This window comes from Ascaphus truei, chromosome 6, assembly GCF_040206685.1.
Source record: "Ascaphus truei isolate aAscTru1 chromosome 6, aAscTru1.hap1, whole genome shotgun sequence".
Lineage (NCBI taxonomy): Eukaryota > Metazoa > Chordata > Amphibia > Anura > Ascaphidae > Ascaphus > Ascaphus truei.
In genome coordinates, this window is record NC_134488.1 from 70,597,191 (window position 1) to 70,611,237 (window position 14,047).

Below are 14,047 nucleotides of genomic sequence, written 5' to 3' on the forward strand. Positions count from 1 at the left end.
TCCATGCCGCTGCTATGGAGCATCTAGCAGCCGTCAGGACAGAGGAAACCAGCCTAGATATCGGAGCGGGAAGGATTCCAATAATAATAACTTTTTAATACAAGTATCTGCAACTCACCTCTGGTATGCAGTGTGTCTTCTGTTTTTATTTCTTCCTTGTGTGTGTGTGTGTGTTATATATATATATATATATATATATATATATATATATATATTTCTATATATATATATTTCTATAGATGTATAATATGACCTGTGTATTTATATATCGTTTATTAATAATGTGCCACCAGATTCCAATATTGCATTGCAATATTACCATACACTGGTACAGTAGGTAAGATGGTCACTGCTCCAGGGAGCTTACGATCTATGAGGAAGGAGGTGCTTGTGCGTCTTATGCTCAAACTACCTCAGAGCTTGGAATTACATATTGTCTCATTATAAATCTAAAATGTATTGTAAAGGACTGGATTACAAAAGTACACTGTGGTTATGATGTTCATGGGTAATAGCAGCCATGTATAAATCATGTACCATCACATTTCAACAACTTTTTAAAGTCCATAACACTGCATTTTTTGGACCCTCTTATGCCTGTAAGGGGGTGATCCTGATATTTAAGAGAGTAATCCAATTAAAGTCTATAAGGTCATACAGGTGTAGCAAGGGTTATTGCACTAAATCATAACGTAGAATATTCATTATAACGCACAATATATATGATTTTTCCATAGATTTTTTTTTCTGATGCATCGAAAGCAGTGATTCCCAACTTCAGTCCTCAAGGGCCACCAACAGGTCAGGTTTTCAGGATATCCCTGCTTCAGCACAAGTGGCTCAGTCGAAGATTGCACCACTTGTGCTGAAGCAGGGATATCCTGAAAACTTGACCTTTTGGGGCTACTTGAGAACTGAAGTTAGTAACCACTGATCTAAAGCTTTGATTATTGCCCCACTTTACTCTTCATGTGAGAACTGGTGTAAGTAGTGACATGGCGTCTGATTGGAAGAAATTCTTAACATGCATTCTAGCAGAACTGAGTAGAACGTTTGATACAATATCTAAGCTGTAATAACCTAAAAGAGAGACTTTTTTTTTTTTTTTTTTTTTTTGCAATACAGTATTCATCTTTTTTGTGTGTGCTTAGAAATAAAGCAGAATTGTGGATCTCTAAATATAGAAGTGGTACCTTCCATTTGTAAAAAGCAATATAGTAATAGTCTGACGCCATTAAGCAGATTTAGAAGTATTGCTGTCTGTAGTATAATCAGATGGGTAGAACGCGAAGGAGATTAATATGTACCTATGATTTATTATAATTGTCCGGGGAGGTGGAACATTTCTTGGAAGGTAACTGCAGTAATAGAATGGATATAGTGTGTCATTAATACATTTTGCCTGGAGCAAATTGCATGGGAGGGGGAATTTAAAATAGTGTGGGTGAGATATTAACCTCTTCACGAGCACATGCAGTAGAGACGCCAGTGACTTTGGACAGAGGATTTCAAGCTTTTAAAAACTCCTCGATACCCTGTTATGTCTGTGCGGGAACCCAGCCCACTAAGGCTGCCTTCATGTTATGGCAGACCGCGTAGACGCGTCCGCACACTGAGCGATCATACTGCCTAAAGGCAGTGTACATGCGGCGTGCGGGAGGGGGCACGCGATGCGCGAGATATCAGTTGAAACTGATTTCTTGGCGCGACAGGCCGGTCACGTGAGCGGTTTGCCCAATGAGGGCGAACCAGCTCCGTGACGTCACTGGAACGCCCCTAGACACGCCCACGGATGGCGCGCGTACCATGGCCAGGGAAAGCACCCGCTTTCCCTCAGCCTCCGCACGGCTGAAATTACCATGGACGCAGCCTAAGCCTGCAAATGTAGCCAGTTATTGCCCTGTTAACGGGATGCTGCGCATCAAAGCTGTCGCGTCGTGTAACGCAGGAAACAAATGTTGCCGTGCGCAAAAAGAATCGCGTTTGGGGGCATGTTTCTTTTAGAACATTGGTGCAACAAGGGCGATGACATTGGCTGCAACGGTATGTACAATATGTAAAAATACTATTACCTTGGTAAAAAAACAAACAGCTGATATATTATAAAATTACAATATAATATTTAATATTTTTTGATTATTAGATTAAATCATGTGTTCCCGGTGATAATAAAACATTTTTGGTGACATTTCGGGGATGTAAACTTTTTGGAAATTCAAAAATCTGACATCTTTCTCGCAGTCCTCATGAAGAGTTTTCTATCAATACATAACATGACCACTTAACTTAATTCTTGTAGGAAAGCGTGACAGACGAATAATTGTTATATATATATATATAATCTTTTTTTCTTATATTTTTTATATGGGATTGAAGCAAGGGGTCTCTGGATACCCCCAGCTTTCCGAGATACTCACGTCCCAAGGGGGTGCCGGTATCTCCTGCTAGTTTAAGCTCCCGCGTCACATGGGCCACTAAGAAGCCGCACTGCTGATGTCACGGCTTCCTATTGGCCCGCAGGGTGCGGGTGCTTTAAAAAGCGGCCATTATGTTAACCCTGGTAGCCGAGCCGAGCCGGAGCGGCTACCGGCACCCGCTACCGAGGTCTGTATCTCCGGAAGCAGGGGGTCCCCGAAGCTGACCCCCTGCTTCAGTCATATGTAAAGTAGCGCTGCCTGAGATTGCCTGTTACATTTGTTATTCAGTGTACGTGTAACAATTTAACAGCAGAAATACCAGATGTTAATCTGGTTGCTGTGAGTGGACAAACCAGTCTTCAACACTCTGTTTTCTGACATGTGTGTCTGGCACCTTTTGGATGGAGAAATAAATAGGAGGCAGTTGACTTGTGTTTTGAAACTGTCAGTGACGTTAGTGCTAAAGAGCAAGTTTAACCGTTTACTGCCTGGTATGCGCACCCATTTAAAAACTATTGTGACCAGTGTACATACACGTTAAAACATTGCACTCTCCTTACATTACAATCGCCTAACCTAGGAGTGGCCAACCCCAGTCCTCAAGGGCCACCAACAGGTCAGGTTTTCAGTTTATCCCTGCTTCAGCACAGGTGGCTCAATCAGAATGACTAAGTCACTGATAGAGCTACCTGTGCTGAAGCAAGGATATCCTGAAAACCTGACCTGTTGGAGGCGCTTGAGGACTGGGGTTGGTCACCCCTGACCTAACTCCTTAGCTGCAGGAGTGCCAGCAGTGCACTATAACACAGATGAAAGTGTACAGCAGGGCTCTTCAACTGATGGCCCGTGGGCCAGGTCCGGCGCGCAGGGCCTGGGAGTGGGATTAGTACTGCTCGCCCACGCTCATTTTAATGTAGTTGCCTATACAGCAAAGTGGGATATTTTTGACACTGAAACTCGCTTGTGAGCTAAGGTAATTTAAATATACACAGTACAAATGGTGTAAATATTTGCTAAATGTTTTATATATATTCATTTGTAAGTCTACACGTTTCCAAAATGACATGACGGTATCCTGGCTAGAGGAGCCCCGCTGTGCAGTCGCCACATGCACACATTATGAGATGTCTAATCGCCAAGTCCGCTTTGCATAAATGTCTCTAAGTAAACACTTGTTTAACGAGTTTCTTGCATGTGGCGTAGACGCAGGCAAAATATTTGTTGGGTGCTGTGCATCTGAATGCTCTTTTCAGCAGCTTTACTACACGCTGCGAGAGCGCCCATTATAATCAATTTGGGCTTTCCGTGCGACCATGCGGAAGCCGCGCTCTCACAGCACACCGTATACAATAAGCCCCATTGTATCCTCTTGGAAACGTGAAGCAGCCGCAGTGCCGTGTGTCTCAGCTGCTGAATCCTTCCCGTAGCCTAACCCAGGGCTTCTCAACTCCACTGCTCAAGAGACCCCCAACAAGTCAGGTTTTAAGCATATCCTTGCTTCAGCACAGGTGGAGCAGTCGAAGACTGAGCCTGTTTGCGGGGTCTTGACTACTGGAGTTGGCCACTCCTGCCTTAGCCTAAAGGAAAAACGTACGTTGTAAACCCTCTTTGTTCTCCACACCTGATGATGGTTTTTCCCCCTTCCATCCCTTTGGGAAAGTTAAACGGCCCTGCGCACTAAATAAACCGTGCGCTGTCGGAAAACCTGCTCGCTCTTGTTTTTTCTGTCTTCACACACTGTGACTTTTGTGATTGTTTGTAATGTTACCCAGGTCACACACAGAGCTGCAGTGTTCACAGGCTTTCTTTGTGACTCCGATCTCTGTTATATTACCGGATATCTACCCATTGTATTGTTTGGCTTCTATTCTTTGTTTCCCGGCTTTCCCTGCGGTCAAACATAGCAGATGAAAAATAATAATGAATGGGTTTATTTAACAGTGTATCAGTAATTGGCTCTCTCAGATTTAAACAGCCTTAAAGAAACCGTTTCCCCTTATTTCTATTTTGTGGGAAATATATGTTTTGGTTTTCTCAGGGAACACTGAATTCATGCAGAGTTTATGAGTTTGTAAAGTAATTATGGAGCCCTCATTAGTCAAACAAACAGAGATTGGAGGGTAATCATCAAAAGACATTGGATAAAGGTTGTAAAAAAAAAAAAGCTTTTGTTTACCTTGGAAATCTTAAAATGCAGATACGTGTCCAGTTTGTTTTAAAAGAAAAAGTGGCAATCCAGTCAGTTTAACCGAGTTTAAACATGTCACTGTCAGCAGCAGCAGTGAGTGCTCTTTTGTCTCATGGAATACTTTACTTAGATCTCTTCTTGCCCTTTCCAACACTGTTTTCATTTAAAAAATCTGATGCTTTGTTCAGAAGATATAAGCATTTAAAAATGTAAGTGTCCATGAGGTGAAAATGGAGCTCTCCCCAAAGCCCAGTGCAGTGAAGGTTCCCATGGTAACCCTGTGTCAGAGATGAAGACAATCCTATCTTTAAATAATTATTTAATTAAAAGGAGCAAGACATACTCAGGGGGAAAGATACTGCTGTGATAAGAGTTAGACATATAGATGCTTCTGGGGGCAGAATGGGACATTTCGGTTGCGGCCATGTCGCTGCTCACCCCGCTGCCGCAGCCAATCTGCCGCTGGAATCCCCTGCCGACCGCTTCTAAGGCAAGTTTAATTACTATTTAGGGTAAGGGGTTAATTTAATGGGTTTTAGTACTTAGGGTAGGGGGTTTTAGGGTAAGGCACTTACCGACGAAGTGTCCGGCGCCTGCAGCTTCCGGTGGTGGGGTGAGACGCAGCGAAGCGCCGGTGGCCATGTTTGTTTATTTATTTATTTACTAAATGTTTTACCGGGAAGTAACACAGTGAGAGTTACCGGGAAGTAACACAGTGAGAGTTACCGGGAAGTAACACGGTGAGAGTTACCGGGAAGTAGCACGGTGAGAGTTACCGGGAAGTAACACGGGGAGAGTTACCGGGAAGTAACACGGTGAGAGTTACCGGGAAGTAACACGGTGATAGTTACCGGGAAGTAAAACGGTGAGAGTTACCGGGAAGTAACACGGTGAGAGTTACCGGGAAGTAACACGGTGAGAGTTACCGGGAAGTAACACGGTGAGAGTTACCGGGAAGTAACACGGGGAGAGTTACCGGGAAGTAACACGGTGAGAGTTACCGGGAAGTAACACGGTGAGAGTTACCGGGAAGTAACACGATGAGAGTTACCGGGAAGTAACACGGTGAGAGTTACCGGGAAGTAACACGGTGAGAGTTACCGGGAAGTAACACGGTGAGAGTTACCGGGAAGTAACACGGTGAGAGTTACCGCTCGCTTCCAGGTATGTCCTGGGCACAGAGATAAGGTGACAAATACATGGTTACATTAAGTGAGCAGGATACACATCATATACAAGACATAGCATGCACAGTAAGAGATAATATATATCATAGGCGTGTGTAACAGTTACAGACCAGATTAAAATGTGAGACAGCCTTAGATTTGAAAGAACTTAAACTGGTGGTGGATGTGAGAGTCTCCGGTAGGTTGTTCCAGTTTTGGGGTGCACGGTAAGAGAAGGAGGAAAGGCCGGATTCTTTGCTGAACCTTGGGACCATGAACAGTCTTTTGGAGTCTGATCTCATATGATAAGTGCTGCATGTGGTAGGGGTGAGGAGCTTGTTCAGATAGACGGGTAGCTTACCCAGAAAGTATTTGAAGGTAACACAGGAAATATTAACTTTGCGCCTAGAGTCAAGTGATGACCAATCTAGTTCTTTGAGCATTTCACAGTGATGTGTGTTGTAGTTGCAATGGAGAAAAAAACTGCATATTGAATTGTAGAGGGTGTCAAGTTTGCCAAGGTGGGTTTGAGGTGCTGAGCCATATACTATGTCCCCATAGTCTATACTTGGCATTAGCATGTGTTGTGCGATACGCTTTCTGACCAGCAGACTTAGGAGGATTTGTTCCTATAAAGTACACCTAGTTTGGCATAGGTTTGGGATGTCAGGGTATCAATGTGTATCCCAAATGTTAAATGGGAGTCAAATCATATGCCCAAATATTTGAAACTAGTAACGGGCTAGGATGGTATTAGCGTTGGTTCAGATCTGAAGGTCATTCATTGGAAGCGTTAGAAATTTAGCCTTGGTCCCAAATACCATTGTTACCGTCTTGTCAGTGTTTAAAAACAGTTTGTTTTCGGAAATCCATTTTCAAGTCTCAAAAAGTCAGACTGAAGTACGTGTTCAAGGTCGGAGAGGCTATGGCTGTGTGCATATAAGATTGTGTCATCTGCATACATGTGTATTGAAGCTCCATGACAAGTTGTAGGAATATCATTGATAACACTGAGAAGAGTAGGGGCCCCACAACAGAGCCTTGCGGGACACCGCAGGTGATATCCAAGGGGTTGGTGTTAGAGCCTGAGATGGACACATGTTGGGATCTACCTGATAGATAGGACTGAAACCAGTTTAAAGCATGCTTCCCTATTGCAGAGCACTGTAGTTTAAGTAAGATAACATGATCAAAAGTATCAAAAGCCTTTGCAAAATCTAGGAATACTGCACCAGTGAGTTGTCCCAGTTCCATTCCACACTGGATTTCATTGCAAACTTTTAGCAGGGTAGTTACCGTGGAGTGTTTGGGGTGAAAGCCAGATTGGAATTGGCTAGGGAAGATTGTCTTTGTATAGTAGTCGTTTAATTGGGAGTGAACACATTTTTCCATGACTTTGGATACTATGGGGAGAAGAGAGATTGGCCTGTAGTTTGAGACAGTTTTTTTTTGTCTCCACTTTTGAAGATTGGGACAACGCTGGCAGTTTTCCAGGTCTTAGGGATATTGCCTGCAGACAGAATAGAGTTGACTATGGAAGCAATTGGTTTGGCAATGGCTGGGGCACCAAGTCTTAGGAACTCAGAGTGCAGTAAGTCAGGTCCACATTGGCTGCTTAGTTTTAATTTGAGGAGCGCTTGTGTAATCTCCTTCAGATACTGGGACACATTGAAAATTGTGGGCAGTGTTGGGAGAGGGTGGGGCTATAGGGGTACTGTCAGAATGAGGTTCTTGTTTGTGGTTTGGGCTGCGTTTCGCTAATAAGTTAGTAGCACACCCCACAAAGTTATCATTGAATGCATTTGCAATGTCTGTGGGATTTGTCAGAGTAATATCCCCCTTGGTGATATTACTTGGTTGTTGATGGCTTGAAGGCTGGAATACATGATCAAATGTCTTGGACAGTCTGGTGGTGGGGGATTGTGACTAACTCCTCTGGAATAGAAGCCTTCCAAATTAATATCTGTTGCAACAAATAATGGCTAGTGTGAATATATCTTTTATAACGAGCATACACAAAACCAACTCCTTTTTTAAAAGGAGGAATTCATGTAGTTTTATATATTTTTTTCATTTTTTAACAGGTTTGAAGCAGGGGGTCTCCGGTGCTGAACCCCATTCATTTCAGCTCCGGGACCCCCTGCTTCCGGAGATACATTACCTCCGTAGTAGGTGCCGGTAGCCGCTCCGGCTGAGATAGCTGGGTTTTAAAGATTAAAGCTCCCGTGTCACGCTGGCCAATAGGAAGCTGAACCTGATAACATCACAGCTTCCTATTGGCTCGCAGGGCACGGGTGTTTTGAAACTCCGCCATTACATGAGCCTTCGTAGCCGAGAGAAGTAGCTACCAGCATCCCCTACGGAGGTAAGTATCTTTGGAAGCAGGGGTTCCCCGTAGCTGACATGGATGGGGTTCAGCTCGGGAGCCCCTGCTCCAATCCAATGTAAAAAAGAAACAAAGATATAAAACGGCGTGGATTGCGGCTTTAAACACAGAGCATCGGAAAGTCCACCTTTAACCCCTGGGTTCAAATGTAACCTTTATTTGGCCTACAATCATCATAAAAAATGATTTCTGTTTCATCCTTGTCTTTCACTCACAGCGGTCAGACCCTCCAGCTGCCCATGAGGTGCCAATTGTAGAATTCATGCACCGACTGTTTGATTTGAGACTAGGTTATAAATTGGTAACGATAGTTATCCCTGGCTGCAGCTTTCGGCTGGGTTATTTCCTGTTACTGTCTATTGTCTTTGAGCTCAGTGCATTATTAAAGGCGTTTACAGATTGAAAGAAAACTGGTTTATGCGGCAGATAAGTGCGAACAGGTAGAGCATACACAGTATGTCAGCGCAGCTGCTGTGAAGCTTCCCACACACGAGCACTCCTATCTGCACTTACATGAAAAGATATACATGGGGTAAAGCTATTGGCTCAGGTTCTTGTGCTTAACCTTTTCAATGCTGGCGGTAGTACCGCCGGATGTCCGGCACTTCTGCGTCATGTGATCACTCCTGGCGCGTTTGCGTGACGCGACAGGTGCTAAGGTGTTGGAAGTGGATTGCGAGCCACCTCTGTTTCGATCATGCTGGACGCTCCATCGTTGCGGTCAAACCGATCTGCCCCAAGTAAACAAGCAAGTGCCCATGACATAGCGGGTACATCATAAGGGTACTGTAAGGGTTAAAGCACCGATCCTGACCATTTAAAAAAAAAAAAAAAAAAGGATTAACATTTTATTTTACAGAATTGGGATCGCGGTTGCCTCCAGGGCTGAGCCAGGCTTTAGTTAGCTCTAGGAACCAGGGGCTTGCTGGCACCATTTTGGCAGGGGGACAAGCATGGCTCACCAGCCCAGCTTATTACACACACTACGCAACTTCACAAACGTAACAGATAATGTGCACAAAACCAGACATGCCAGATATATGCACTGTGCACACACACACACACACACACACACACATACATACCAGATGCACGCACCAAGCAAACACATACACCACATACATGCACCTTGTACACACACACAGATGCAGCGGCCGTTATTCGAACACTTAATGCGGTGTATACCTCGGAATACCCATGTCATGGCGCGTGATTTCTTCCAACCGTACCGCCTTTAGGCCCGAGTGCAGAAAATTGCATTTTAGTGTTCTGTTTTTAAACACCTGAAATTGACACAGTAGCACAGTACTGTACACATTACATTTCATGTATTTGTGCCACGGATACGCGAAGAATTGCACCCAAAGAAACAGAATCCATGAAATTCAGACAAAGTAACCACGATAAACACGTGTGCTTGGGCGATTGGCCGCGTGGAATACAGCAGAGCACACGAAAACGGCACCGTGATTTGTTCGAATAACGGCTGCTGCATCTGTACATGCTCAATGCACCATGCACAAATATGGCAGATACATGACTAATAACACCATACATACACAAACACACCAGATATAAACCACATAGACACACATCAAAACACGTCACATACATGCACCATGCATCCACATGCACCACACACACACACACACACACACATACACACACACACACACACACACACACATCAGAAACATGCACCATAGACACGAGTTCCCTGCAATTTTCAGGTCATTAGACAATTGTACCAAATACAGCAGAATTTACAATGCATGTGATCTCAGGCACACTATTAGAGAGGGTTGGGGTTCCTTACAATGCATGTGATCTCAGACACACTATTAGAGATGGTTGGGATTCCTTACAATGCATGTGATCTCAGACACACTATTAGAGAGGGTTGGGGTTCCTTACAATGCATGTGATCTCAGACACGTTATTAGATAAGGCAGGAGTCTACGTTGGGGAAGCGGAGCACAGCCGATCCAGAAATAAATGATCCGGGGCTAAGCAGTTGAACTTAAAAATTATTTATTGTGGGTGCAGAACATGGTGGCACAAGAATGTACCTCTGACGCGTTTCATGCTGGAATAGGATACCCTTTGAAAAATCGCTATTCCAGCATGAAACGCGTCAGAGGTACATCCCTGTGTCACCGTGTTCTGCACCCACAATAAATCATTTTTAAGTTCAATTGCTTAGCCCCGGATCCTTTATTTCTGGATCGGCTGTGCTCCGCGTCCCCCACGTGGACTCCCGCCTGCATGCACATTTCAGCTGGACGCACGCCTTTGAGAAACCCTTCAACAGCGTTTATGTGAGTAACTTTGTTGTTACATTATTTGAGGATTACATCATGCTGTAGGATTGCTGCCAGTTGCACTGGGACACGCTGAATGTACTGATGTTCACGTACATTGGTCAGTTCAGGCAGTACTCCTTTTGATACACATCTGGCAGCAGGTAACCTTTCAATGAGCTCTACAATCAAGATTGTTTCAGCTGTTTGTTACCACTTACTCACTTCAGGGTTCGTTTCAAGATTCGTTATTCATTTTCTCCTTAAGACCTCACACTCAGATGCACTGAAACTGGAGGACTTTCCCACATAGCTTCTATCACGTTATTAGATAAGGTTGGGGTCTATAATTATAGGGTTACTTAACAAAAAAAGGGTTAGAACTATACATACACCCTAAAACATACCCACTGGTTGAAGTCCCCAACGGGCAGTTCTGAAGGTGTAAGAAACAGCTGTGGTCTGATACTTCTGCTTAACATCATGACCTCAATACCACAAGCTGCGTCAGGCCATCTTAATGCACTGATCATTTCCCTTAAATGCTTATGTTTAACTCATTCTTCTCGCTTGTTTAGGGGTCTGCAGTACATAGTGTTGATCTTCCATTTCTGTGGTCTATTTGTGGCTATCTCATTGCTGCAGGAGAGATTTGCTTTTAATGGTCAGACTTAGAAAAAGTAACGGTGCTGTGCATAACATCAAAACCTTCTGTACTTGTTAAACATTGGGGACTTTCTTTTAAAAGGATATATGCAATACAAGTGCTTAGAAAGCAGAGCGCCTTCCTAAAATACATTGTTTTTATTTCTTTACATTGAAAGTGGAACTGTGAATGGGTAAAGAAAATATTAGTGCTACTCCTGGTGTGGTAAATAAAATGTTTAAAAAAAATTAGAGGTACTCTGGGGTGCTAAATAATCAAGTTAGCGGTACTTTGGGGTGCTAAGTAAATAAGGAGCAGTACTCAATCCCCTCCTCTCACCATCACATCAAGATCACGTTTCAACCAGTGTCCATGATGCCTAGCAGAACTTTGCAAGATTTAAACAGCTTGTCAGCTAAACGGAGGAGATTAGATCTGTCAGACGGTTTTCCTCATGTCGTACATGCCAGTAAAGTGTTTTCTCCCTGCAGATCACGGCTCTGAAGACATCCAGCAGAATGGAGAACGACTCAAAGCTGCGCAGAGGCTCGATCCGTCACGCTCTCCACAAACCCTCCCCAGGTACACAAACGTTTCATAGCCTCCCTACAGAGGTACTAAAGGCTGATACAATAAGGGAATTCAGACATGCTTGGGACAGTGGCGGACTTACGTTTCTGCCGCCCATAGGCTCGGGAGCGGCCCTCCGTCCTACCGTAGTGACGTCATGCGACGCCACATTGTCATGCAACGTGACGTCATGTGACAGGTCGCCATGACGACGCTACGCTACAGGAGGGGGCCGCTCTGAAAAAGGCAAGGCTCTCTAACACACACACACGCATTTTTCTGCCTCAAAAATTGCCGTTTTCCCCCCAAGAAATTGCCGCTATATAAAAGAGAAAAAGTGGCTCCAGTAGGTAGAATATAAAAGCTCTTGGCTATAGCCTGCTCAGCCTAATGGGAAATCTGCCACTGGCTTGGGATAGACACAAGCCTATTCTAAATAAGAAAGCAAATACATGTACAGCTTGTGGGTACATTTGCATGTCTCAGACAGGTCTGTCAGAAATGCTAAAGTACTCACAAGGTTTGTTTTATTTCTGTACACAGTACAATGGAGGGTTTTTGTCACTTTTTTATTTTATTTACTTTTTTACTCGCCAAGGATCAAATAGGGTCAGCGGTTTGACATCAGATAAGAAAGTGGGCCAAGTAGTTCTTATCTGTGTCCCATTCTGTTTCTATTATTTATATTTGTTAATGCCTCCACAGCCAGGGCAAAGCAGTATCCCACCATGCAGAGCGATGCATTGCAAGGCAGCGAATGGATTAGTGGGGGATTTTGTCATGTTTAGCCCTTATAACCATTTGCATGTTTTGTCGCTTTGCCTCTGCACTGATTTGGGTGCTAAATATTAAAGTTCCTCGTCTGCAGAAGTGGTGCAAAATACCAGCACCAGATTTAGCCAAGATCATGATCCCTTTTCATTTGATGATATTTGCTAACTTCCCCATTCTTCCTTTGGCACAGACTGAGATACTTGAGGTTTTGTATGGGGGAAACGTCATTAAGGACAGAGAGTTGCTTAAACAAGACTGACATAACCTGTCCCTGACAATCCAGAGCCACGTGGGGGTTATATTGACTAAATCCATAAGGCATCTTACACTTATTGAGCCGTAAGCATCCCTACGGCTTAGCACCACTTAGTAAACATAGTCTGTTTACTCTTAACCACACCTCCGCTTACAGTATATGTAATTTTAGGTGTTGCTCTTGAATACACAAGCTTCTGGCTTTGATTCAAGCCTCAGTAACTAATACTCTTGCTGTGTGAGGTAGGGAATAACATCATTATTATCATTACTAGTATGTTTTTCCTTGTTGTTTTTTTTTTTTTGCTTAGCTCTCTCCGTGTGTACAGAGCATTACAGCCAAAGCACACAATGTACAGTAACTTCAGATAATATACAGGGAGACTAACTTTTAACCCCAGTGAATGCCTTGCATCTCTGATTCGGATCTTATGTGTTCAAACATACAATGATCATTAAAGTCCTTTGCAGCCACTGGGGTTAACACCACAGTACCATCTACTCAATGATATTGAATGTTGATGGTCACCCTTTCCTAGATATTGAGCCCTGCAGGGGTCTGATTTCTCCTTAGCTTGGTAAGCCCATATTTGTTCAGGTAAGCCCATATTTGTGAATAAGACCCAACAAGTCAATCTGGTGCTATTGTCTTTTCATTGCAGGCACAGGAAAATGAAAGCAGATATCACAGAAGAAATGGTGCGGTCGGCTAGCGTGATGACTGCTAACAAGGCAGAGATGTTACCCATCACTAAATTTGGGCTACGGGACAATTTGATCAAGTCTGAACTCCTCAAAAAAGAGCACACCTACACTTCAATCCACAATTACAGGTACATGGCTTTATAGGGAGCAAATGCAGCATCTTGTGACTTGATTGGCAGCAAGATGGTGATAAGAACACTGCCCTTTGAAGTGGGTGAATCCCGTTTAAGTCCCACAGTGGACTCCTTGTGAGCTGGTGCATGTTTCGTTGTCTCCCTGAGCCTCCGGCACCAGCGATAGATTGTTGAATGCTCAGGACGTTGGTATTAATGTTTAAGTCATTTTGATGAAGGACGATTTGTAGATTCATGAAGTCCAATGTTCTGCTGGCTTCCTGGTCTGTAGTGTTTCCGTGCCGGGTTATTTATGCAAATCTACAGGCTCTAAAATTGCTGTAAAAAAAACCTCAGTGAATTTATAAACGAACAAAAAACTGTTACTTTCAATGGAATAATGTATTATTTGTTGCACCATTTTTACACCCAGGATATGACAAGAAATGGCTTCTACATTATATATCCTTAAAGGTGTAGTCCCCCCTAGTACACCAATGAACCAGTGACCTATTTCTAGTATCGCT

The 14,047-nt window shown here is 43.6% G+C and overlaps 1 protein-coding gene across 6 annotated transcripts in view; it reads left to right on the top strand.

Annotated features, from left to right (window-relative positions):
• INPP5B (inositol polyphosphate-5-phosphatase B) overlaps positions 1-14,047 on the top strand; it is a 75,762-nt gene that overhangs the window by 29,775 nt on the left and 31,940 nt on the right. For all 6 annotated transcript variants that reach the window (XM_075604761.1, XM_075604765.1, XM_075604760.1 and 3 more), the window contains 2 exons: positions 11,595-11,685; positions 13,365-13,535. In XM_075604761.1, the coding sequence (XP_075460876.1) occupies positions 11,595-11,685; positions 13,365-13,535 (262 nt within the window). The remainder of the gene's footprint in view (positions 1-11,594; positions 11,686-13,364; positions 13,536-14,047) is intronic.